General features: G+C 37.3%; 2 protein-coding genes across 3 annotated transcripts; both read left to right on the plus strand.

Moving 5' to 3' along the window:
• Positions 1–9,873, plus strand: LOC150041172 (synaptonemal complex protein 3-like). The gene is made up of 8 exons (XM_090326221.1): positions 1–111; positions 776–883; positions 1,426–1,492; positions 1,657–1,691; positions 2,398–2,512; positions 3,861–3,960; positions 5,748–5,846; positions 9,666–9,873. Exons 2-8 carry the CDS (start codon positions 793–795, stop codon positions 9,702–9,704), a joined length of 546 nt encoding a protein of 181 aa, XP_090182347.1. The 5' UTR covers positions 1–111; positions 776–792; the 3' UTR covers positions 9,705–9,873.
• Positions 24–27,576, plus strand: LOC150041173 (uncharacterized). 2 transcript variants are annotated; one of them, XM_090326220.1, is made up of 8 exons: positions 24–42; positions 19,997–20,098; positions 20,618–20,684; positions 20,830–20,864; positions 22,942–23,056; positions 24,350–24,449; positions 25,775–25,873; positions 27,344–27,576. In XM_090326220.1, exons 2-8 carry the CDS (start codon positions 20,008–20,010, stop codon positions 27,521–27,523), a joined length of 687 nt encoding a protein of 228 aa, XP_090182346.1. In that variant the 5' UTR covers positions 24–42; positions 19,997–20,007; the 3' UTR covers positions 27,524–27,576. The 2 variants fall into 2 exon arrangements, with proteins under 2 accessions (XP_090182346.1, XP_090182345.1); XM_090326219.1 differs by lacking the exon at positions 24–42 and adding an exon at positions 19,235–19,309.
• Positions 27,577–27,694: the final 118 nt, after the last annotated feature.

The raw sequence follows: 27,694 nt of genomic DNA on the forward strand, positions 1-27,694 counted from the left end.
TGAGGTGCCTGCGAGGCTACCGCTTCCATCGACGCTGCTGAGGTGAGTGCCGCGGTGTGAGGAGCTGAGCAGAAATTGGACCGTGGCAGTTAGGAGGCTGCTCTACACGAGGTACAGACTCAGGGGAAGCAGGAATGGCATAGCTCCAGCAAATGGGGGATACGAGTGGGGTCATGGAACGGCAGCCCTCGCCCCTGAGAGGACGACTGGGGAACTCTCACCCGGCCTTGAAAGGCCACGGATCCTGAGGTGAAACCCGAGTCCCGGTCGACCTAGGAGGTGGGGGTCCAGGTTCTGGAAGATTCTGAGTGGGTTACGGGGCAGAAGGGGGACATGTAAGGGGACCCTCAGTTTCTGCCCCTTGTCAGGGCAAGTCCACAGCTCCGCGGTCCTGAGGTGTTTAGTGCCCCTGGGCTTGGCTGAGAGCTGCGTAGTTGGTGCAGGGTCGATTTTCCTGTGTCATGGCGCTGCCTTCCTGTGATGCAGAAGCACCAAGGCGCTGTGACTGAGGTGCAGGGCCAGTTCTTGTCCTCCGGGTGGGGAAGACATGAACCAGACAGCACAGAACAGTGAGGCTGAGCTGTGCTGAGCAGGCCACACCTAGAGGAGATGATGGTATACAGAAAGTGGACAGGATATGATCAGGGGTGCCACCCACCCCTGCTTCCTGCAGCTTTATGTCAGCTAGGACATCTCCGGTTCTAAAGATGGCCCGTGAATGAATGTGAGTCCCTTTCCCTTTTTATTGTATTTTTGTGATCTCATGGATCTCTAGCAGAGTCAATCCAAGCCATGGCACCCAAGCAAGAGAAGCATCGCAAGAAAGGTTCCAAGGCCACTGAGCCAACTCAGTATATGGCAAGCAATTCCTCTCAGAATCCAGGTAAATCATGTAATTTCTAGTTCTAGGTTTATGAGCTAACTTATCATACAAGGACACAGACCCAGAGCAGCGTCTGTTTAATATCCTTACTTGCCTGTGCGCATAATATGTTCTGTTCTGGTTTTGGACCTTGTCATTATATGTGATTCCAAGCTTTTCCAAATGCTGGATATATTTCTCTGGTACATGGTATTTAAGGAGCAAATTTTGATGTTACCATCCTGGGCTTGAGCAGAGATATAGGAATTCTAAGGCAGCTTTCTGCATCTATGCAGTCCTTACATCATGTCTCATAATTAGTAAAGGACACAAAAGGGTTCAAGCTCAATGCGCCTGTGTAAAGCTTGCTATACAAACTTCCCAAATCCTGGCCTAATTGTGTCTGACTTTCATGTAAATGATTCCATCCATATATGTGTGATTAGACAAATTTTGGTCTAAAATAATCCAGTATATTCCAAAATAAAGGCATTCCTTTAGGGGTATGATCACAGCAGGAAAATTACATTGAAATCCTTGTTTCTTTTTTCTTTTCATTGCAGCAAACTACCCAGCAATTCAAAGCAGTGGGGATATCGATTCATTCCTAGCACCAGAAGATGAAGTTAGGTAATTTGTTTGAAGCAGTTTTGGCTTACTGAGAAAATACTGCAGAGTAGTCAACTTTTGCCATCTAGTCTCTTCTATGGAAACCCTTACTATGAAACATTCCTCCAAATAAGCATGTTATTTCTTGCCAGTTGAATTAAAGTCCTCATGTGATTTCTCCTTAGGATTGAATTGAAGAAAATAATTCACAAGTTTCAAGGTATGTTTTAGGCTGTATGTATTTCAAGAAACTTGTTTTAAACCAAGTAATTTTTGTACTGAAAGTATTTAACTGAGGCCTGCAAGACTGTACATAAAGCCTGGTTATCATACATAAGATGTTGTTAAAGGAGGGTTTTTCAGTTTGCTTTATTTTTCCTGTCTGTGTATGTACATATGGAAGTGTGTGTGTGTGTGTGTGTGTGTGTGTGTGTGTGTGTGTGTGTGTGTGTAGAGAGAGAGAGAGAGAGAGATGGTGGAGAGAAGGGAACAAAGACTTTCTCAGGATTGTTCTTGCTTACTGTTGTATACAAGGATGCAATTAGACTCCTAAATCTTCCTATGTCAGCATTGCACATTTTTATTATTGCTGGAAATCATGGTTTAGAAAACCAGTGTGGGGTGACTTTTCTAATTACCCCTTCCAATATTTGATGTATAGAGTGTAATTCTTCCAGTGGTGTGTAATAGAGATACTTTTATTTTCTTCATGAGAAATATTAGGAAATAATTGAGTAATATACTCTTTTCTATGTTTTCACATGAAGAGTAAAAATGTCCTATCTACTTTTTATTTCTGGTGTTCATATTTTCAACAGTTATTTGGAAAATGATGTACATGTATTCTTGACCACAGAGCTGCACTGATGGTTTTTGTTCCTACTGTATTAACGGTAGATGCTAATGAAAATATATTTTAAATACAGAGAACATTAGGAAGAAGCTTTTCACCAAGAGAAGTTTGAAAATGAAAATCAATGCATTTTTTAAAAGCATCCAGAAAAAATGGGACCATGTGCTAAAAGGACAGCATGACCTGAGGTGAATTCCTGAGATTTTTAGAGCTATTATCCTTTGTAAGTTTGCAGCTAATTATGGGCACACCCATTGTATGAACTGCATTATTCTTTGAATCTCATGTTATGGCTTTTGGACTTAGAACATTGTTTACCTAGACCTAGGTTAATGCGCATGAGTAGCAACCCTCCAACTTTGTTGGCTTAGTTTATTTTTTAAGTAAGATACTACATTTTCCACTACCTATTTCAGACTATGAAACCCTTATTGTATTTGCTGTATATTTGGATTACTAGAATGCTTCTCCTTGACCACTTCTTTTATGAAATAGTCTATCCCTAATTTATAGCCCCTAGGCCTTTAAGTGGGATCCTGCAATCTGTGCCCCAAAATAGCTGCAATGACACTACTATACAGAAAATCCTTGTCATGACTTGATTTTTTGTACAAAAATAATTCTCTTCCTCCTGTATCCTCAGATCAGCCACATTTGCTAGAAATCCACAAAGTTTGTGTCCTTTTAGATTCTACATAGATATTCGTACCACAAAGAGATTTGTTCCAATTTCATGAATGGGCTTGTTGCACTAAATTAAATGAGTCACACTATTAGACATGTACCATATTATATTTCTATGATTTATAGATGAGAAATCACATATTGTGATAATGTGTAAATTCACTGAGTGAACAAATCATTCACTGCAGAAATCTGGTACAATGAAATTATGTAAAAATAAGTAAACATCAATAACGTGAACAAAATATGAAAAACGTAGCATATAAACACTGAATTCATAACCAGCAAATAATTTTAAAATTACTTAGTGCTGAAATGTTTTTCTGATCAGTCTCCTTGAGGTTTATAGAATTAACACACTGTTTTCTTAGCCACGCAACAACACATATTACTTGAGTCAGATGGGAGATTGTTTATGGCTACTATTTTTCAGAAGTATAAAAGGTCCAAGTAACATGACAGCTGGTATGTTCTAGTTAATATATAACATACAATAATATATTACTATAATAGTATATTAATATTATTATATATGAATATATTATATACATATTTTTGTAGCAAAATACTTGTGTCTGTCTATGAAGATAACATAAGGAAATTGACTAGAAGCTGTTGGGTTACAATAATAGTTCTTGGAATGTTAGTATATTTTCTATCAGATTTATTGAATTATAATTTATGTGCAATCAAATGCATCAGTTTTTAGTATGCAGTTTGATAATTATTAATAAACTGATGCATCTATATAACCACTCCTAAAAAATAAATCATCAGCTTTATTTTCTGACGAATTCAGTTTACTTTCTTCTTGTTACTTAATTTTACAATGTTTATTTTTATCTTCTACAGGATGACTCTTTATGGAAAAGATATTCAGGAGATGGTGACTTTGTTTCTACTGTCAGACATGCAACTGAATAGGTTAAAGGAAGGAGGAGAAAATCTAGCTGTTGGTATCCTGCTTAGATTTCTGCTTCAATATTGTGTTACGCCCATTTAATAATAGTTCACACTGACACTCAGGTGGGAAGATCAAGAGCATGACCCTTGATGGAGAATAGCATGAGGGAGATGATGTGATGGTAAACTGGACACCCCCTTCGGGTTGCTTTTGAGTAGTTAGTATGATGGCAGAATCACAGTTGTTTAGGAGTTAGAAAGATTTCAAAGCAGGAAACTAGGTGGAGGTACCAGAATTCCTCCCCCACCCTACCCGGTTGGCCTGCCAGGAAACTCCTTCCCCTTTCCTTTATCGTTAAAGCAGTGCACCAGAAGCCCACCTAGATGATAGGTCAGTTCAAAGAGCAAAGGTGTCAGTGGTTGCCCCAGTCATCGCTCAAGAAAAAAAAAAGATTTCAAAGCAAGTACTGCCTTTAGAGCACAAGAACAGGCAACAGGTAACGTGCAGTGGCAGCCATTGGAATGTGACCTAGTAGACTCTAAATCCTAAGCACAGACTTAATAACCTATGATTATGATAAGGGTACCATGAATTTAAATCGAAATCAGTCTGCATTTGTTGTGGTTAAGCCAATGAACATTTATATTTGTGAGGTTTTACGTCAAATGTCTATTTGTCTTGAACACTTGGGATGAACACTGAATTCTTTGAATTCAGGACCTCATGCTTGCAATGCAAGTACTTTGTAACTTGAAATATATTCACAACTCTTAAGAGCATGTGATTTAGAGAGAGGGGACAGGATATGTAGTGTAGTTAATGATCATGTATTTGACGCTAGAATTTAAACTTGAAGATGTGAGGATAAAATGATGAATACTAAAATGAGCTCTATAAGAAGTGTAGCCTACCACTATAATCATTAGGGGTGATTGAGGGAAACGAAGGAATATTATAGTAGAGAACCCACAGATCTTGACAACCATTTGTTATTTGCTGTCATTTAAACGTTGCTAGTGTTAGAATGATACAAATATTTGTTTATCACTATTTCTTATTTCCTTCTCATCTTATTTCCTTCCTCATCACATTGGCTTTCGCATCGAATGATTTTCTGTATATTAAATATGTACAAATGGATTCTGAATGTTGCATTACATACAATTCTTAAGGAGGCTTTGCTAATATTTTAGATGACAATGTGCATTTGTTGAGAATGAAAAAAATGCTTTATGACTATGTAAAAGACGGAGTGTACAGTGTCGAAGTTAACAGGATATTTAAAATAATGCATGGAAGATCAAAAATTTAGCATCCAGTGTGTGTGTGTGTGTGTGTGTGTGTGTGTGTGCGCGCGCGTGCATGCATGCATGCGTGCATGCCAGTTCTGGTATTACCCTGAGCTTTGTTGCTCAAGGCTACTGTTCTAACACATGACCGATAGCTACATAGCCACAGCTATGGTTCTTCAGTGCAGATAAAAGTTTTGTGGACTTTCCTTCCCAGCGTAGCTTTGTTCTGTGTTCATCAGATCTGAGACTCCAGAATTGCTAGAATTACAGGCATAAGCCACAGGTACCCTGCTTAGATGTGTGGGTTTTTATGCCTTCAAAAATTTGGAATCTGTGTTTTGAATTTTATTAAAGAGGATGTTTTGCTATTTAAGGAATCAGAGGTGGGATTATTACAGTTTCTCATGTTATAAGAGGAGGTATATAAATATTTCATAGAATATAAAAATCTTCACATTAATTTAAACTACTCCATTTGATATGGAATTGTAGTTGATTAACATTAATTTCCCCCAATTATTACGTATCTTTTTTTTCTTTCAGACATTGTATCTCAAACAAGAAAAGTTTTTACAACAATCTCTAAATGTTTACAGCCAGGAAATGGAAGCTTTGGTATATTTATATGACCAGAACTTAAAGGTCTGCTATTATATGTGTAAACTTAGCATTTTTAACAAATCTTTCCATAGATAAACTACAGAATTAAGTCTGTTTTATGAGAGTGCATTTACACGTTGTACTGACACATCAGAATTTTCTCAACAATTTATCCCACGTAATACTGATTCTGTTTAAGTAATGATAAATATATTTTCATTTTCGAATGTTTTCCCTATGGTTGGTATTATACAAAGTAAAAATTGGCAATTACCCATACTTCCTAGAGATATTGATATCCTGAATCCAATGGAAACTTCTGTAAACAAATTAGGCATAGTTCTTTCTTTTTTTTTGCTATTCCTGGGGCTTACAGTTAGGGCCTGGGTACTCACCTTGAGCTTTCTCAGGATTAGCACTTCTATCCTTGAGCCACAGCACTACCTGACATTTTTTGTGTATGTAGTGCCAAGGAATTGAACCCAGGGCTTCATGCATGCTAGGCAAGCACTCTACCACTAGGCCACACTTTGGGTCCTAGGCATAATTCTTTATTTCACTATCCATACTATGTGTATTAATAGAGGAAACCAATAATTAGACACATTGTATAATTCCTGAATCCTTTTTTTGACATATGGCTGAATATCCTACAAAGTGGTTTCTATGGACACTTACTATTAGGAGACATGTCAGAGTATAAAAGCTATTTAAGGATTAGCAGTTTGTGCGTTGAAAATTATCTATTGTATGTGAATCATAGAAAATGATCAGAGATCTCAACATGGCGATTGTTTATAGTTATCTTTCAATAAAATGTTTCAGTACAAGATAGTTTAACAAGTGCCGTTCTGTACTTCTTTAATATTTGAAACACACTAAATATTACTACTCACTTTAAACACTTCTGCATACCAGTGTATGGAAGCCATCTTCCATGAGAACTATTCATTAATTAAGCAGGTTTGACAGAGACTTTCTTCTCAATGTCAGTGCTCAATGATACTAAGTAAGCTAGATCTTCACTATTATGTATAATTCTGCATTTCATTATCTTTCCCATTCAGTTATCAGGAGACTGTAATTCTCACCATTGCAATGGTTCTTTAATTGTTGTCCTTATTATATTACTGGTGCTTTATCAGTTATCGACCAACTTGTGCCTTGCTTGAGCTATTAAGAGTTATCTGAAGTTTACTCTTCTGTAGTCTTTCCATTCAAGTACATTTAGAATGGGGCCTTTCCGCATCCTACTTATCACTTAGAGAGATGTCACATCCAAGTTTTTACATGTGCACATACTCAACTTTACTCAATCTTTTGAAAGCTCTTTTTGGTACACAATTTTCTCCCCTGAAGATTAAAAGCTTTCTCTAAGGTCATTCCACTGTCCCCTATGCTTTAGTAATGCTCTTTCCAAGGACATATTTAGCTTCTTTTTTTTTACTTATTTAATTTTTTTTCTTTGCAAGACCAGTAGGCTTTCTTCTCCATAAATTTTGTATTACATATATTGATATATTGAATTTGGTTACTATAATTTGGAAGAGATCACACAGTAATTTTCTCTTTTCTCTATAGTATTTACATCCTAAATTTTACAATGTTTATAGTATATCTCTGTTGAACCTTAGTCATGAGACTAGTGGTTCATACCAAAGAATCTAACTATGGGAAAGCACAGATGCTAAGGGTCACATTTAGAGAAAATCAAGTGAAATTTACTCATATCCCATTTTAACTGAATGAACTGGGTATGGCTTTTCTTATTTGTAGAACCATATGAAAAGCTTAAGTAGGATAATCATGTGCAGGCTTCCCTGGAATATTTATGGTGGCTCTTCTGGCAAAATACCTAAAACAAAGAGGCTTGGGCCACTGTTGCGGAGTGTTTTCTTAGTAATGATAAGGCCCAGAGATGAAAGTTCAGTTCTGCCCCCAAATGAGTTCACATGTTCAATGACTTGGACTACCCTTCCATGACTTTATTTCCTCTGAGGAAGATACGTTGCATTGAATAAGAATTGGTCAAATAGCTCATGTGTTTTGTTTATTCATTTTTCAATGTTGGAGATTGAAGCCAGACTACTTCTATTCTAGGCAAGCCCTCTAGCTCTGAGCCAGCCTACCAACCAAATAATTTATGTTTTGAAAGGTTAAAATTGTACTTCCTGGGGCCTGGAGTGCTTGCCTAGCATGCATGAAAACCTGGGTTCAATTCCTCAGTACCACATACATAGAAAAAAGTCGGAAGCAGTGCTGAGGCTCAAATGATTGAGTGCTAGCCTTGAGAAAATCTGAGGACATTACTCGGGCCCTAAGCTCAAGCCCAGGACTGGCAAAAAATGTACTTCCTAATTATGTCATTTTATCATTTTTGTTCTACTTGACATTAAAAATTCATTAATTTAACTTAGCCGATTCCAGCCAATTTCTTTGTTTCCTGTGATTACAGAATTTTGCCCAGTTTCACAAAGTTTTTCTTCTTTTTTCTTTGCCATTTTGGACTTTGAGCTCATGGCCTGGATAGTGTCTCTAAGCTTTTGTTCTCAGGACCGCTGCTCTAATATGTGAGACACAGCTTCTATTTCAGCTTTTGGTGGACAGTCAGAGATAGGTGTCTCAAAGATTTTCCAACCTGGGCACCAGTATTTTCAGACCTCAGGCTCCTGAGTAGCAAGGCCAACAGTTATGAGCCATGTGCATCTGCAGTTTGTTGCTTTAAGGAGTAATTTGATCTTCATTTAGTGTACAGGATATTTTGCTTTTGAATTAATGAATTGCGTCACTAAGCTGTAATGTATACATCTTTTGAAATGTAAACTTTTCCTATTTGTAAAATGATATGAAACCTGATAGTTTCTAACAAAGTATTCTAGAACTAGAAAAAGCTAGAGGATTATCAAGACAATGAATTTGTGCCCAATAAATATAAAAAGAAAAAATGATTCTTTCCAGGGAAACAATGTAATGAATAGTGTAATTTTCTTATGCTATAAAGAGAAAATTAAAGATTAAGTAATTCCATTCTTTTTATTTCCAGGCCTGGGGCTTGAACTCAGAACCTGAGCACTGTCCTTGGGCTTTCTCAAGGCTAGAGTTCTACCACTTGAGCCATAGCAACACTTCCGGTCTTTTCTATTTATTTGGTACCAAGGAATCAAACCTGGGTCTTTGTGCATACTAGTCAAGCACTTTACAACTAGGCCAAATCTCTGGCCCCGGGAATTCCATTGCTTATTAAATGAAAATGCTTCATAACTAAGAAATACACACATTCATCACCTCTTTCCTTGCAGTGGTGACTGGTGAAAAGCATGCTGTGTAACTGTTATGAAACCTGATAAATGTTCAGTACCATGGAGAGATGTGCTAGAAATGAGCCCTGGTGTTTATTCTGCAGTCATAACCACCAGCAGCTACCACTGTGTGAATGCTGAATGTTAATCCTTTGCCCATTCTTGACATTAGGTTGCTGCTCAGCTCAGCAAAGGAAGTGGCCTAGTGAAAATAGAGCAAGACAAGCAAGTCAGTTTTATGTATCATTACCCAAAAAGAACAGGAAAAATCAGTACTTGATTTTTTTCAGTGTACCTACAGAATGTAAGGTCCACTAATTTGTCAGTCAGAAAAAGAAGCAATAAATATATTTGTGAGATACTATACATTGGGAACAATTTACATTATTGTTGTATGCTTATAAATGTGGTTACAGTCCTGTAAATAACTCAGCATCCTGAGCAACATGCTTCCAGAAAATCAGGTTTAAAGAAGTCATTTGTTCCTTTTTTCCTCTAAGTCATTTTTCTCCTCAACCATTTTTCTGTGTGGGGGAACTCAAGAACCTCTTTTATTTTCCAGGCGGGTCCTCTCTCTGTCTTACTGACTACAGAAATGTAGGAGAACTCAAGAAAGGAGCATGTACAATCTGAAGACCAATGCCAACACATGAAATATGCAAGACCACCATCTGGACACATGCCCTGCCTCCTCATGTTCATCCAGAAACTCATTTTCCTGGATTTCTCCTCATCTTGGAGCATGGCTATACTTAGTCCATGATGTAACAATGTACACTGCTCTCTTTTCATGACAGATTTAATAAAGTTTCATTTTCTCATAAAGTATATTTCATCTGTTGTGTAGTGCCACTGAATTTAGTGAACCAGATTTCTATTGTCAAATCTGAGAACCATGGTTGGGATGAGTCCTTTTCCACAAGCATGTACAATAAGGAAAGAGCTTTTTGTATGTTGCCACTTTTAGATTGAATTCTGGAACATCCTAGGAGAGATGCAGGCATGCAAAAAGAGGCACAATACGAGATGTTGGTGGGCCAGATGCAGTCCCAAGACACTATCAATATTTCCCCACTTACCAGCAACTGTGTCCTATAGACACAGGTTTCTTTTGGTGAATACCTTCTGAGGAGAACAGAAAGGATTTAAAAGAAACCGTGTTACAGTGCCCACCCTTGGCTGAGTACTCTGGCACATACAATTTGAATCCAAGGTTCTACCTATTGTAGGAGATCCCCTTGTACAACTCCTGGACCCACAGGCATCTTTTGTGATACCATCTGAAGTTGAAGTGAAAGATTAAATAAGACAAATAAAGCTAGGTTATCTTCCCCATCTATTTTTTCTTTTTTTCTTTTTTATTGTAATTAATAAAAGGGTTACATGATATTTGCCAGATAGAAGGTGCATTAATTCACATACATTGATACCCTTTCACATGTCTTGGTACCCATTACCCTCCCCCCCACCCCACCCCTGTCTTGGTTTTCCCCCCTTCCCTATCAAATTTCAAATAACCAAATACAAATAAATTCAATATATCAGATAACAAAGTGAGATACTGTAACAATATGAGATACCCAAGGGACAGCAAAGGACATGAGAGATAACATGGTACATTAAGGACAACAGTCATTCGTTATATGGCTTTTGTTTCAATATCCTGGAGGTCCTTTCAATTAGCTTCATACTATATGGCCTTATGTATCAAGATTTTGCTCTATTGCAGATTTCTGCTAGTAGAGCCCAAGGTTTCTACTGAGTATAACAAATGAGGGAAACCATTGAACCTAAGTTCCTTTGAGTCTGGCTTACTTCACTTAATAGGATTTTTTCTAAGTCTTTCCATTTCCTAACAAATGGGTCGATGTCATTTTTTCTGACAGCAGCATAGAATTCCATTGTGTACAAATACCACAACTTGTTGATCCTTCCTGGCCACATCCCCTCCAGCATCTGTTATTATTCGTTTTCCTGATCCTGGCCATTTTAACTGGAGTGAGGTGGAATCTTAGAGTTGTTTTGATTTGCATTTCTTTTATGACCAGATGTCTCATGATGTTCCCTTTATCTGAAGTTGGAGTCCATATGGCATCTTTGATACACCCATGTGTAGCATCCTAACAATTCTCAAAAACATGGGCAAAGAGGGTGATCAAGTAGGGGCTTCAGTTCCTGTACTTGTGTTACTGAAACAAATAGCTTGGAAATGAAGGCTTAATTGTAGCACTGTAGGCAGAGGAATCGTGACCTAGCAATTTTTCTAAGTCAGCATGTTTCCTAAATTGCAAGGGATTCTACCTGCTAACACAGGCAGAGATATTTGAATGGGCAGTAGACCCCTAACAACTCCAGTCTTGCACTTCTACCTAGTTTAGTACTTTGTTCCTCATCCAAAAGGTGTGATAGTAATCACATGTAAGACAAGCTACCCAGACAAAGTCCAGACAAAGGCAGCACATGAACCAATCATTTATATTGTGTCTCCAAATATGTCATGTCTGTCTTGCCTTTATAATCGCCAGTATAAGCATATATCATTTCTGAGATACCTGTAGAATGACATTTTAAAATTCTGAGTTCTACTCATAACATTTGTGCCTAGAATTGTAATTCTTTTGTAGCGCCATAATATAAAGCACCTGATTCTTGTCCATGAGACAGGGTGAAATGGCCTCATTCACGGTCTTGTATCATACTTTGTGATACTGGAGTCTAAAATCTAAATAGTTACTCAGCTGTTATCCACATGTACATATTTAAAGTCTATGCTTGAGTTCCCTCATTTGTAAAATAATATGATACATTTATCAGTCCCTAAAAAGTGTTGCAAGGCATGATATATCAGAAATTATAGGGTATAAGGGGTATGGCCACTCAGAAGGGCCCATAATTTTCAGGCTGCCAAAGCAAAATCATTAAAAATAAAAAGAAAAGGGGGATTCTGGAAAGATTGTGGAGGTTCAGATTGAGAGTATCTAACATCTCATCAGGATATCAGTTTTAGCATTCTAGCATAAACTTCGTGCTAAACAATCATATCAAGTGACTCCTAATAGTAAAGCGATCTTGGCCAGAGAGGAAAAAGCCAGGCAGCCTACTTAAGAAGACAGCTTTGAGCCCACACTAGCAGTTGCCACTATCCAAAGCAGCTGCATCAAGACAAAGGGATCAACATCTGAGTGCTAAGCACTTCACTTACCTGAAGCAAAGACTGGGTGACTACAAGTGGAAATCTCCATCCTGCATGCTACAGATGGATGCAGATCACAAATGGCTCTGAAAATCAAAGGGAAGCATGAGTACCCCACAAAAGGCATTCTCACACTTTCTCACAGAACAGCACTGGCGAGGTAGCTCCTCCCCACCAACAAATAACAGTGCTAACTTGGCTACTGGCAAAGAAACTGCCAGCCCACTCAAACAAACTGATTGAAAAAAACCAACTAATCCAAAGGAAAACTGATCGTCACAATGATATCAGACGCTCTGACCAGAGACTGGATTATGGACACAGGGGAGACACAAATTTCTCAAAATAAATAGAAAAATATAATTGTAGTTTTCAGCATTTTACTATTTTTTATTGTTTTCATTTTTATTTTTTCAATTTTTTCTTCATTGTGGTTCTGTTCACTCTTAGAAAGATAGTGACAATAATTAATAGGCTTTCTCCTTCAATGTATACTTACTTGATTCAGAGTATATTTTGATTACTCAGTCCCCTATTTTTCAATGTTAGTGTTTTTAATTTTAGTATTACTTCTTTAAATTCACATAGTTTAAAGGTGATTTTGAATTATTGATGTTTTTATGTTCTTTCATTTCCTTTTAAATTTTTTTATTTATTTTTTTACTTTAATTGTTCTTAATTTTTAACATTTTATTCATTCTTTTTCTTTACTTTCACTTTAGGTCTGTTATCTTCACTCTATTCCTTTCCTGACCTACATTATTCTCTTATTTTCTCTTATCTTTCATTATACCTCTATTTCTGGTCCTTTGCTTCCACTTCAGTTTCCATAGTTCCTGTATATACAGTGTGTTGTTGACCCAGACTGTATCTGTATTTGTCAAATTATAATGTAGGTCCAGATTGATTTAAATGTCATAGAGATCAGGTTGGTTTTGCCTGAAAATGGTGTTCAGTGGTGATATTGGATCTGTTTTTAAATGCACAAAAGGAAGAGGAGAGTGAAAATACTTGTCTAAGATTGTGAAACTCTATAATTTGTGTAGCTATAGAGTGCTGGATTGGTTATCTTAAAATTGTAATCGTGTGTGGTATTAGACTTACTCTAATTTCCAAATGGGCAGAACAAAAAACTCAAGGAAAATGGCAATCAAGGAATCTCATTTCCCACTCAAACATGAAACAGGACAATCAATGAAAAACCTAGAGGACAGTCCTCAAAATAATCTACAAATGATACTGGTAAATATGATGAATGAAAATTTGAAAGCATGAATATCAATGTAAGTGAACATGATTAAGCTAATCACAGATTAATACAGGAGTTCATGGAATACACAAACAGGAGGCTGAATGAATTTCAACAAAAGTCCAATGAAAGAATAGCCATTGAGCTAAAGGAGCACTGAAAACCAAATTAAGGAGGCAAAGAAGTTGATGGAAGATCTAAAACAAGAGGTGAAAGGCATCAAAAATGACCAACTAGAAGGAAAGGAGATTTAAAAAAAAGTAGAAAATATTGATAGTAGGTTAGATGACGCAGAAGAGAGAATTTCCAGAATTGAAGATAGTCTAGATTTTTTTTGTGTGGATCATGGTGCTTGAACTAGGCCTGGGCACTGTCCTTGTACTCTTCAGCTCAAGGCTACAGCCCTACCCTTGAGTCAAGCCCCACTCCCCATTTTTCAAGCTGTTACTTGGAGATAAGAGTCTCAGGTCCTTTTGTGCCCTAGCAGGCTTTGAAAACTGGTCCTCAGATCTCCGCATCCTAACTAGATAGGATTATAGGCATGATCCACCACGCCTGGCTAAGCCTAGATATTTTTTTGTCGTTCATGGAAATTGAACTTTGGGCATAGGCTCTGTCTATGAGCACTTCAGCTCAAGGCTAGCACTCTACCACTTGAGCCACAGTGCCAATTCAGGTTTTTGGTGATTAATTAGAGGTAATCTTCTCAGGGACTTTGGTGTCCAGGCTGGCTTTGAACTGCGATTTTTGGATCTCAGCCTCCTGAGTAGCCAGGATTACACTTGTGAGCCACTGGCACCCGATAAGCCTAGATGTTATAGACCAGAAAATTATTCAAAACATGTCCAAGAATATAACAGTTCTTTCAGGAGCTTCAAAATGCAACCAGGAAGCCAAATTTAAAGCTAATTGATATTGAGGAGGGCCTGGAGAAGGAAGTTATGGAATTGGAAATATATTTAAGGGAATCATTGCTGAGAACTTCCCAAATGTACAAAAGAAAAGGCACATCCAGATACAAGAAGCTTTAAGAACACAAATAGACCAAACCGGAATAAGACATCCCACCACCACATTATAATATGTACAGGATATGGACCAAGGAAAGGATCCTGAGAGCTGCCAGTAAGAAGAGAAAAATCACCTATAAAAGAAAACCAATCAGAATAACAGATTTCTCAGCAGAGACCACAAGCAAGAGGAACTTGAAATGTTGTATGCCATGCCCTAAAGACAAATAACTACTAACAATGAATACTGTACCGAGCTCAGCTCTCATTCATAGCTGAGGGAACAATAAAAACATTCCACAGTAAGGAAAAATAAAAACCTTCCAAAGCAAGGAAAAATTGAAACAGCAACTATCAACCAAACCAGCATTACAGAAAATTCTCAAAGATATTCTACACATTGAAATCCAACATCAATATGATCTTGACAGAGAAATGGCACCTAAACACCCTTTTATGCTAAAAGCTCTGGAGAAACTAGGACTCCATGGAACACTCTTCAGTACAGTAAAGGCTGTGTATAACAAAACTAGAGCTAGCATTATACTTCATGGAAAAGGGTTAAAGCCATTTCCTCAAAAATCAGGAACAAGACATGGGTGTTCACTCCTCTTCAATATAATATTAGAATTGCTAGCCAGAGCAATAAGGCAAGAAAGAAACAGAAGGAGGATCCAAGTAGCGAAAGGTGAAACAAAACTTTCCCTCTTTACAGATGATATGTTTCTGTATTTAAAGAATCCTATAGACACCACTCTCAAGTTACTCTATCTGATTGGAACTTTTGGAAAAGTATCAGGGTATAAAATTAATCTTCCAAAATCAATGGCTTTCCGGTAGGCCAACAATGAGAAGAGCGAGGTAGGAATCAGAAAATTAACTTCATTTGCAATAGTCTCAAAAATAAATATGTAGGAATTAACTAACCAAAGGAGTAGGGGACATTTATGATGAAAAATTTAAGAGCCTAAAATAGTAAATTAAAGCAGAACTAAGGAAATGGAATGCCTCCCATGCTCCTGGATTTTGAGGATTAACATCATGAAAATGGCAATCTTGCAAGGGCTATCTAAAAATTTAATGAAATACTCATCAATGTTCCAATGTCATTCATTAATGAAATAGAGGAAGCAATCCAAAAATTCATATGGAATAATAAAAGACCCTGTGTAGCAGAAATAATCTTTAGCAGAATGACCAGCACTGGAGAAATAGCAATGACAAATTTCAGACTCTATTACATAGAAAAACTGAAGACCTAGAAATTTACACACAGTCCTATGGCCACCTGATCTTCAATAAGGGGGCCAGAAAAATAGGATAGAAGAAAGACAGGCCCTTCTACAAATGGAATGGGCAGAATTTGTTAAGCACCTGTAAAAAACTGAAGTTGGATCCTTCTATATCACCCTGAACCAGAATTATTTCCAAATGGATCAAAGACCTTCAGGTAAAATTATACACCCTGAAAACTTTACAGGAAGGAATCGTAGATAAACTAAGGCTTCTTGGTGCATGGCAAAGGACATAGGAAGAAAGTTATTACAAATTCCAAAGTGTGGAAGATCTTCACTAGCCATACAACAGACAAGGGCCTCATATACAAAATATACCTATATCTTAAAAAAATGGATCTCTAAAAAACAAATACTTAAACAACCATCTCATTAAAAGTTGGGCTAAAGACTTAGAGACTTCTGTGAAGAGGAAATAAGAATGGCCAATAGGCACATGAAGAAATGCTTGACATCTTTGGTCCTAAAAGAAATGCAAATAAAAACAACTTTGAGATTCCATTTAGACTCCAGTTAGAATGGCCATTACCAAGAAATGTAATAACAACAGATGGTGACTGGGGATATGGCCAGAAGGAAACACTATCATACTATTGGCTAGAGTGTAAACTTCTTCAACTACTCTGGAAATTAGTATGGTGATTCCTCAAAAGCCTAGACATAGAGCTCCCCTATGACCCAGAAATCCCACTCCAGGAGACTTACACAAATGTCCAGAAAGAAGGACCTACTATAGCTACTAGCACACTATGTTCGTTGCAGCATTATTTACCATAGCTAACATATGGAACCAACCCAAATACACTTAAGTGGATGAGTGGATCAAGAAGATGTGATATTTATACACAAATGAATTCTGTGCTGCCATCAGAAAGAATGACATTGCCCTATTTTATAAGGAAATGGAAAGACTTGGAAAAAAACCGTATTAAGTGAAGTAAGCCAGATGCAAAGGAACATATGCTCCATGGTTTCTCTCATTTGTATTAATTAGTACACTTTTAGAATTCTTCTAGCAGAGGATCACAATAGCTCAAAAGCTATGCACGCATAGCCATATAGGATGAGGATAAGCAAAATGAACTACAGGATATGGAAACAAGATATTTATCCTTGTGACTGTTGTTCTTAATGTACTATGCCAAGTTATTTTTTCTCTTTTTTCCCCCTTATAGTTTATCTCATGTTGTTACTGTATCTGACTTTAATGCCTGGTATATTGTATATATGTTTATTTTAAATAGGGAAGGAAGGAAAATATGATGATTGGGAGGTGGTGGGGTGAGGGAAAGTGGGAGAAAAACATGAGAATGGATATCAATATTTAAATAGTAATGTACCCACTACCTGAGAAATGTAACTGTAACCCCTCTATATATTATCCCAACAATAAAAAATGAAAAGGAAAGGGCTCATCTTAGAGAAAGTATCTTCCTTCTCAAACTACTGAGTCCCAGTTATAACTCTAGAACACACACTGGAAAATTTCAGCTCTGCTATTATTTACCTCCATCATAGGTGTCCACCACAGGTTTTGCAGGTGAGGACTGAGACTCTGAACAACCAGCAGAAGTAGGCCCATTTGAGAAGGGCCAAGATACATTTTGAAATGATGAGACTGGAGGCTCCGAATGGCAAATTCTTCAGTTCTCATGACGGGACTTTGCAATGTATGAAAATAAATTGTAAAATCCAATAAAAAGATTGAACAATAATTGAAGAGAATTGTCAGAAACAGCTGAGACATTCACAAAACAAATGTCATAATAGATACCACAGAGTCAGAGACTTACTATTGTACTTATCTCAGTTTACAGATCCCAAAAGCAGAGAACAGAGATAGCACAAACATGACTCCACTTGGAAGAGAAAAGCAGAGCAGCTTACTATTGATAGAGCTCTGGGATGACTGCAAGTGTTCTGTCTGTGAATGCACCTATGTTCTTCATGCCTTCATTCTTTTCCTCTCTTTTACCATATACTCATGTCTCCACAAAAGAGGCTTTATAGACAATGTATGTATGTTGAGATAGGATTGGTTTGAATTGTCTACTGTGTTTTCATAGAAGATGGCGGATCTTATATATGAAGTTGTTTCCCTTGAGCTCTACCTGAAATCATTTAGTAATAAGGAATCATATTTGCTGAGTGTGAGGGAACTCAACTGCATGTGTTGAGTTAAATTGGTGACTTTTAGACCCACAGGAAATTGGAACTGATGTGTTCCATGGGACAATGGAAGCTTCTCAATTTAGAGGGCCACTTACATTATTACTTTAGTGCTGTGATACTAGCTGTGGATCTGGCAGAGAAAGTTTTAATTGGTCCCTATGATGGTACTGCAACTCCTTATCCCTGGTCTGGATTAAGTCTTGTTCAGGCTCCATCAACATCTTCACCTTATTGATAAAAATAGGTACATTGAAGTCTATGGCCATTCTGGCCTGCGCGCAAGTTCTGAGATTCAAGGAAAGGGTATTCTTGGTGAATCACTGGACAGAATTCTTCCTTGTAATCCTGGACTACATTCTTACCTTCCAACAGGCAAAAAAGTTTCTTCTGACGGCGGATTACAATGTTGCCTAATATTTCCAGGCTCTACCTTCACAACCATCATGGTACACTTTATTGTACTCTCTATTTCCTTATGATGAGAACTTTTATAGTCAAAATTTTCGAGCTGGAGGGAGGAAAAGGGCAATGTTCTTAAGCTCAGAGTGACTTGATTCACTTCTGTCACATTTTCCATACCATCAGGTTTTACAGTTCTGAACCTAACTGGGAAGAAATTGTTAAACACATTTTTAAAAATTGTACAAAATGTTCCCCTCAGTGCATAGAGGGGCCAGAAACACAGAGGACTGCTCCGCAGATACACTACAATTTAAACTGCAGAGGTACATAGCAGAAGTATGGTGACTGGAGGAAAGAAGTCTACTGGCCAAACTAGACTAAATAAGTCAGAGAGGTAGAATGTTAGGTTCAACATGACCAGATGTATATTAATATAAATCTACTAGTAGCATGATATCAGGAATTTGTGAATGGCTGCGACAGATGTGTTTTGTTGTTAAAGCTAATTTGACACAATGCCTTAGAAACCAAAAACAGGAAAGACTTAGCTTGCTTCCTGTGAGGGGCTGTCTAGACGTGTTTTGTGAAAAAGGTGCAGTTTTGATAGTCTGTCTTATGATTGGGGTTTGTAGTCAGCTATTGGTAAGTTGAAGAGCTACAAAAATTGGGCCTGTGTCTTTAACATCCTGATCTATAATGCGCATGCGCCTGGCATCAGCCAATCAAAAATTGAGGACAGTTTGGTCAGTTGGGCCACGTGCAGTGCAACTGCCATTTAGGAGCCGTGTGCGGTGCCGCCTCAAAGACGCTGCTGAGGTCAGTGACGCGGTGTGAGGAGCTGGGCAGAAATTGGACCGTGGCAGTTAGGAGGCTGCTCTACACGAGGTACAGACTCAGGGGAAGCAGGAATGGCATAGCTCCAGCAAATGGGGGATACGGGTGGGGTCGCGGAACGGCAGCCCACGCCCCTGAGAGGAAGACTGGGGAACTCTCACCCGGCCTCGAAAGGCCACGGATCCTGAGGTGAAACCCGAGTCCCGGTCGACCTAGGAGGTGGGGGTCCAGGTTCTGGAAGATTCTGAATGGGTTATGGGGCAGAAGGGGACATGTAAGGGGACCCTCAGTTTCTGCCCCTCGTCAGTGCAAGTCCACAGCTCCGCGGTCCTGAGGTGTTCAATGCCTCTGGGCTTGGCTGAGAGCTGCGTAGTTGGTGCAGTATCGATTTTTCTGTGTCATGGCGCTGCCTTCCTGTGATGCAGCAGCACCAGGGCGCTGTGACTGAGGTGCAGGGCCAGTTCTTGTCCTCCGGGTGAGGATGACATGAACCAGACAGCACAGCACAGTGAGGCTGAGCTGTGCTGAGCAGGCCACACCTAGAGGAGATGATGGTATACAGAAAGTGGACAGGATATGATCAGGGGTGCCACCCACCCCTGCTTCCTGCAGCTTTATGTCAGCTGGGAGAACTCTCTGGTTCAAAAGATCGTCTGTAAATCAAAGTAGCTTCCCTCTCACTGTTTCTTTAGTCTATCTTTGTTCTCCCAAAGTTCAGAATTCTGTTGTGCCTAACAGGAAGTCAAATCATGGCATCCAGAGGAAGGAAGCATCACTATAAACATTCCAGGGCCCCTGAGCCAGCTCGGCATATTGCAAGCTCTTCTTCTCAGTGTACAGGTAAATCATGTGATGTCTAGATATGGGGATTATGAGTCATTCTATTGTACAAGGCAAAACTCTCCCCAGAACAGGGCCTGTGTAATATCCTGACTTGTGGAACACACATACACCTCTGCTCCAAGTCCTGCGTCTGCTTGAAATTCTTTCTCTGTAGCTTGGTTATAACAATATTTAGAGAGTAAATTTCCCTGTTACCATCCTGAGACTGGACAGAACAATAGAAATTCTAGGTCCACTTTTTATATCTGTGCAATCCTCACAACAATAGGATAGGACATGGATCAGGCTGACTCTGCTAGCCTAGTCAAACTGTTCCCAGGCTCTGCCCAAATTCTGTCTGACCTGCATGTGTTTGAATCCATACATACATGTCTGTTTTGACAATTTTTGGTAGAAAATAGTTTAAAAAAAGAAAGAAAACACTCCTAAATGCAGCTATTCCTCCAGGAGAACTAACTATTCATACAAGGACACTTATTTTATAATCATTGATGTTCCCTTTTCTTTTCACTGCAGCAAACTATCCAGCAAGTCGAAGCAGTCGGGTCATTGGTTCACTATTAACACAAGAACATGAAATGAGGTAATTTGTTTGAAATGATTTTTGTTTGCTCATGGAGTATAGTAAACTTCTGTTATCCTAATATGTATTCTGTATAACACACCTACCAACTAAGCATGGTGTTTCCTTCATATTTAATTTAAAACCTCATGTGATTTCTCTACAGGATTGAATTGCATAACATGTTTCAGAAGTTTCAAGGTATGTTGTATGACACTGTATTTTGAAAACTTGTTTTAAAGCAAAGAATTTTGTAATGAAAATGTTCTGTGGCTTATAAAAACATACTTAAAGACAATTTCTTATACACAAGGTGTTACAAAATGGTTTGTATCTCAGTTTGTATTATAATTTTCCCTGATTCTATTTTTACTTTCTGAGGAAAGTTCTTGCTTGCTGTTGTAGCCCAGGCTATCTTTAGATTCCTAAGCCTTCCTACTTCAACCTAGGACTAGGAATCTTTGTATGGGCAACAACTCAGTTCTGAGTTCTAATTGTGCATTCTATGAATTGAAGGGAAGAACTTGATTCTTAACATGTTGAGGTAAGTATTCTATACTGTGAAATATTAGGAAAATGAAATAGAATAGTGTCTACTTCTGTTTTGGTCATATAGGAAGCAATAATGATACACACAGTTTTTCTAGTGTGCACAAATTTTCAGCACAGTTATTTTGTACTCGTCTCATTTCTTTTCCATTTGTAAGGGAAGGGCAAAGGAAAGTGAATACGGTTAAATAGGTCCTGGATATCTACATGGAATTTAACATATATGTATTTATATACATATATGCAAAAGATAACCAAAATCTATATTAGTTGAATGTGATTCTTGAAGTATCAGAATCAAACTAAAATTTGAAATAGAAATTACTGATATATGTTTCACTGTGTTAAATGTCATATTCTAACAAAGATGTGGATTGCTAGTTAGCTTTTTGTCAGATGTGTGGTAACCAATTACAAATGGCTTATGAGCTGTGCACTGTTAGCTTATATCTGTATTCCAATGTAAGCAGAAGGCTGAGATTTGAGAATGACAACTTAAATACAGCCTGTTCAGAAAAGTCCTTGACATTATCCTTTCCAATAAATTACAAAAGAAGCTAGAAGTGGATCTATGTTAAACTGTTAGAATACTAGTCTTAAGCAAAAGGCAATTGAGTGTTCCCAGGTCCTGAGTTCAAAATATAGGACTGGCACAAAATTTTAAGAAACCCATAATCAAATATATTGTGAGTTAACTTGTTTCTTGAAATAATTTCTATTTGACTCCAAATGTCTTTTTTTACTTACAGTGAAATTTATTCACAAAACTCAATGACTACATTAAAATAATAATTTGATATAAATTTATCTTAAAATAATATAAATGGATTCAATTTAATAAATCCAATTATGAGCACAGTGCATCTTGATCAGTGTCACACCTTCTGTCATTCTTCCCTTGTATCTCCAAAACCTGTCTATACCCTAAATTGACATGGTTCAATTTTTACCTCTCACAATTAATTACCTGTTTGTGTTATTGGAGAACTTTCTGAATTGAATACTTTTGGGTTTTAAAGCAGTCCATCAATATTCTGTCTATATGTGCCAAAAGTTGGACTATGTTTTGTATAACTTATATCTAATTAAACAAAAAACAGCCAGAATTTGAAGTATAGTTCAAGTTGTACAGCTATATTCTTGAGTAGAAAACCTAGGAGATAGTACCTGAGTTCAAGCTCCAAACAAATCTTAGATTTGTAAAGTTTTTCACATAAAAGTTAGAGTGTTTGTAATTCATTTTTTAAGTTTTGATAAACACAAATATGTTTTTTTTCAGTCATGGAGCTTGAGTCGGGGTCTAGGCACTATCCTTGAGCTTTTCAGCTCAAGGCTTTGGGCCTACCATGTTGAGCCATAGCTTCTGGTTTTCTGGTGGTTAATTGGAGATATGAGTCTCACAGACTTTCATGCTGTAGCTGGCTCTGAACTGCTATCGTCAGATCTCAGTTTCCTGATTAGCTAAGATTACAAGCATGAGCCATGGGCACACGGCCATATATATTCTTTTTAGTTGCATTATACACCTAAATTATTAAAAAATGAAATCAGTTATTAACACTTCAAACTAAAGTTTTCAACCATGGTAGAATTTTGCTGAAAGAGAGGAAGGAAATAATCTCATTTTAGAAAATGATGCCCATGTGTTCTTGATAATAGAGCTAGGCTGATGTTCCTTATCCCTACTGTGTTGATTGTAGATGCTAACGAGAATATATTTTCAATGTAGAGGACATTAGAAAGAAGCTTCTTACCAAGAGAACTTTGAAAGTGAAAATCAGAGCATCTTTCAAAAACATCCAGAAGAAATGGGACCGAGTGCTTAAAGAACAGCATAAGCGCCGGTGAGTTTGTGAGAGTTTTGATGCATCTTTTGTAAAATGCAGCCAATGATGGGATCACACTACTTTATGACAATATATAAGCTGAAATATTCTTTGAATTCTCTTTTATAATTTTTTGGTTGGTCATGGGGCTTGAACTCTGGGCCTGGGCTCTATTCTTGAGCTCTTCAGCTCAAGGCTACCCCCTATCCCTTTGAGCCACAGAGGCATTTCCAGTTTTCTAGTGATTAGCTGGAGATGAGTCTCATGGATTTTAGTGCCTGGGATAACTTTGAATTGTGGTCCTCAAATCTCAGCCTTCTGAGTAGCTAGGATTGCAGGTGTGACCAACCGTGCCTGGCTCCTTTATAATTTTTGTAGGTTTGGACTCATGACATTGTTTAGGTAGGCCTAGGCTAATATATGGAGTAGCCATACACAAGTTTGATTTCTTTATTTTACTTTGTATATAATTGTTTACATTTTTCCATAGCCTGCCACAGACTGAATCCCTGATTGTATCTCTTGCATATTTGTAGTGCTGCATGCATCACCATGATCGCCCTCTTTTATGAATTAACCTATGTCTAATCTCTAGTACCCCCAGAATCTTTAAATATGAACCTTCATTCAGTGCCCCCACATAGATGCAATGACAGTAGTTAACAGACTATTCTGGTCCTGACTTTATTTTTGTACAAAAAATAATTATTTTCCTCTTGTATCCTCAAATAAACCACATTTTCTAGAAGTCTACAAAGTTTCTGTGTCTTACTTAAATTTGCTTACCAGATGGAAATTTGTTCTCATTATATGTACTGAACAAAATGGGTCAAATCTTTAGACTCAAAAGAGAAACCACATATTTTGATAATGTATAAAATTCAATGAATGGAGTTCATCATCATTAATATTGTAAAAAAATTTTCAGTAACACAAATTAGGGAGCAAAGAAATCTATCTTTTTACACAATAAAAATAAGTAAAATTAATAAATATATTAATATACATGAAAAACATAAACATGATAGGATATGCACATTGAATCCATAAACTAGAAAAATAATTTAAAATGTACTTATTGCTAAAATACATTTGTGACATTTCCTTTTTAGTTTTCTAGAACTAACACATGTGAAAAATTTTCTCTCAGCCAGGTCACAAAACACATTACTTGAGTCAGACCCTCATCAGTTTTATTTTCATATTTCCCTTCCTGTATTGGCATTGCAAATCTTGCAAATCAACTGACCTTTCAATGTACTTCTCCTTTTTATTTTGGAACTTCACATTGATTATTTTTATCTTCTACAGGTTGAATCTTTATGAAGAAGATATTCAGGATTTTTCTACTTTGTTTCGAAGTTCACAAAGGCAGATGAATAACTTAAAGGAAGAAGCACAACATCTGGCTGTTAGTATCCTGCTTAGATTTCTACCTCACTACTGTATTAGTCCCTTTTAACAATAATCCACACTGACATTCAGGTGGGAAGTTTGAGAACATGTGTCTAGATGGAGAAATTCACAAGGGATATAAGGTGATAGGATACTGGATATTCTCTTCTGGTTGCTTGTGTGTAGTTAGCATGATGGTAGACTCAGAGTTGTTTAGTAGTTAGATCTCAGAGCAAGTGTTATCTTTAGCACAGAAGAACAGGCAGCAGATTGTTTGCAGTGGCAGCTATTGCAATATGACCTAGTGGAGTATAAATCCTAAACACAGTCTAAGTTATTATTATGATATAGAGACCATGAATTCACATTGAGAATTCACTCTATCTAGGAATACTACATCCTGAGACATTAGCGAGCTATAGCCTTACGAGCTATAGCCTAGAACTAAAAAGCATTATGGTGAGGGAAATGGAGGGAAAATTATAGCACATGGGCAAGAGTCCTACACATGACACCATTATTTGTTGTCATTTCAAAGTGTCTAGAGGTAGAATGACATAAATATTTGGCACAATGATTTGTGCCTCCATTTTTCAATGAAAGGTATCAAGATTACTGCCTTATTGTTTTTGCATCAAATGAGTTCATGTATAACAAATACATGCAAATGGCTTCTGTGTGTTGTATCACATATTTATCTTTATCTTAAGGAGGCTTTGTTAATAGTATTTTAGTTGTCAATGTGAAGCTGTTAGGAATGAAAAATATACTTTGTAGCTATGTAAAGGACTGAGTAAGTAGTGACCAGATGGCCAGGATTTTTCAAATTCATGCAATAGAGCATCAGAAAATTCAGCATCAAATGTGTCTGTGTGTATTGGGCTTTGAACCCAAGGCTTAGGCAATATTTTTGAGCTTTGTTGCTCAAGTTTATTATTTTCCACTTGAGCCACATCTCCACTTCAGGCCTCATTGGAGAGAAGAATCTCAGAGAGTTCTCTGCCCAGGCTGGCTTAGAACTATGATAATCATGTATCAGCCCTTGAGTAGCTAGAATTACAGGCATAAGCTACAAGCACCTGGCACCATGTGTAGACTTAAATATCCTAAACATGATCTATATTGTGAATTTTGTTAAGAATGCTTTACTAATAAAGGAATGAGAAGCAAGATTATTACAAAGTTTTCTATCTTGTGGGCGAAGACAAATTATGTAAAATTTTCACAGAATTTCATAATAGTAAAATAGTCATAGTTTAAACTACCATGTTTGAATTTGATACAGAATTATATTTGGTCAACATAGATTTTTTCCTACACTTTATATCTCCTTTATTTCAGACTCTGTATCAAAAGCAAGAAGCAACTTTGAAACAATCTCTGAGTGTTTACAGCCAGAAAATAGATGACTGGAAAAAGTTTTGTGGCCAACACTTAAAGGTTTGTAATTATATATGGCAGCAAAGTATTTTCTTACAAAATATTGAAAAAATACTGTTGGATTTCTTTTGCCAGTCCCGGTCCTTGAGCTCAGGGCCTGAGCACTGTCCTTGGGCTTTCTCAAGGCTAGAGCCCTACCACTTGAGCCATAGCACTACTTCTGGCTTTTTTCTATGTATGTGGTACCAAGGAATCAAACCTGGGCCTTTGTGCATGCTAGGCAAGCACTCTACCACTGGGCCAAACTCTTGGCCCTACTTTTGGATATTTAAAATGATTTCTGCAAACTGTATTTGAGTATCTAAAATTCTTCAGCAACTTGCTCATAGCAGTACTGTTTCTGTTTAAAATGTTGATTAAATGCATTTTCCTTAGTAGATTGCAATATCTGCTGACTGTATTATTTAAAATAATAATTATTAGTCATATTTTCTGAACAATGCAGATTTCCTGAAGGAAATAAAATTTTATACAAAGATTTGGCATTGTTATTTGTTTCTCAATCCATATTCTATATGTAAATTAGTAAAGGAAAGCAGAAGTTGGGCACATTGCGCATTTCTTGATAATCTGCATGTTGTTATTTGTCACATGTCTGAGGCACCCAGAAAATTCTTTCTATGGACATTTCCCATTTGTAAAGTGTAATGAAAATTGGTGATTTCTGTCAGCAAATTCTGGAACTTTCAAGAGCTAGAGAATCACCATATCAATGAATTTGTTCTTAATAACAATTTATGTACAAAAATAATGATTCCTTCCAATAAAATTTCTAATGGACATGGCATATTATTTGTCCTTAAAATTGAAAACAATTATTAAGAAGGCTATCATATATATGACATATATATGATAATTATAAGATAAAATACATTTATCACCTCTGCTCTGGTAATGGTGACTTGAGGTAAGAAAGCTGTTATAGTTTTAAAATCTTATAAACATTTTGGTATATTCAGCTGAAATGAACCCTGTTGTTAATCTTCCCTCAAGGCCACCAAACAGCTACCCTGAATGCTGAGTGGTAGTTGGTTACCATTTTTGTCTGGAATACAGCTAAGCCCAATCCAACCAGAGGTCCAGAGAACCTAGAGCAAGTGAAGACAATTAGTTATGCATGTAATTGCACAAAGAACAAGCAGATTAGTTTTGATTTGGACCTGGATTCCCATTGAAGGGAGAAATCCAACCACTTCCTCCTGGGGAGGAATGATAAATGACTAGCAAGAACCATCTACCTGGCCATGTAGAATAAATAAAGAATATAAATTGTCAAGTTATATATTGGGACTATATCACAAATATATTCACAATGTGGTTTCAAGCCAATAAATAACACAATGTATTGAGCAGCATGCATTCAGTTTAGTCAGTTTGACAAAGATACTTGTCATTTTTGTTTTCTATCTCATTTTTCTCCCCAACCATTTCCTTTTGTGAGAAAATTCAAGAAAGTCTTTATGTTTCCAGTCACATCTACCGAATTTCTCAGACCACGGGAGTGAAAGAACAAGCAGGACAGCAACAAACCAAACCTTGGAAGTCAATGCCAACACATCACATAACAAAGAATCTGAAGACCAAAATCTGGATCGAAGCCCTGCCTCCAATTGTTCATCCGGAGATTCATTAGCCTGGGCCCTTATGTAAAATCTCTGCTCAACTAGGAGCATGACTGTAACATTTTTTTACTTCTACTTTTGCCTGACTCAATAAAGTTTCATTGTCTCTCAAAGTATACTTCATCTTTTATGTAGTGTTATTAAGTTCAGTGAATCACATTTCTAGAGTCAACTCTGAGAACCACTATTGGAATCCAGA

Source organism: Megascapheus bottae, chromosome X (genome assembly GCF_031878675.1).
Source record: "Megascapheus bottae isolate mThoBot1 chromosome X, mThoBot2.hap1, whole genome shotgun sequence".
NCBI classification, from domain to species: domain Eukaryota; kingdom Metazoa; phylum Chordata; class Mammalia; order Rodentia; family Geomyidae; genus Megascapheus; species Megascapheus bottae.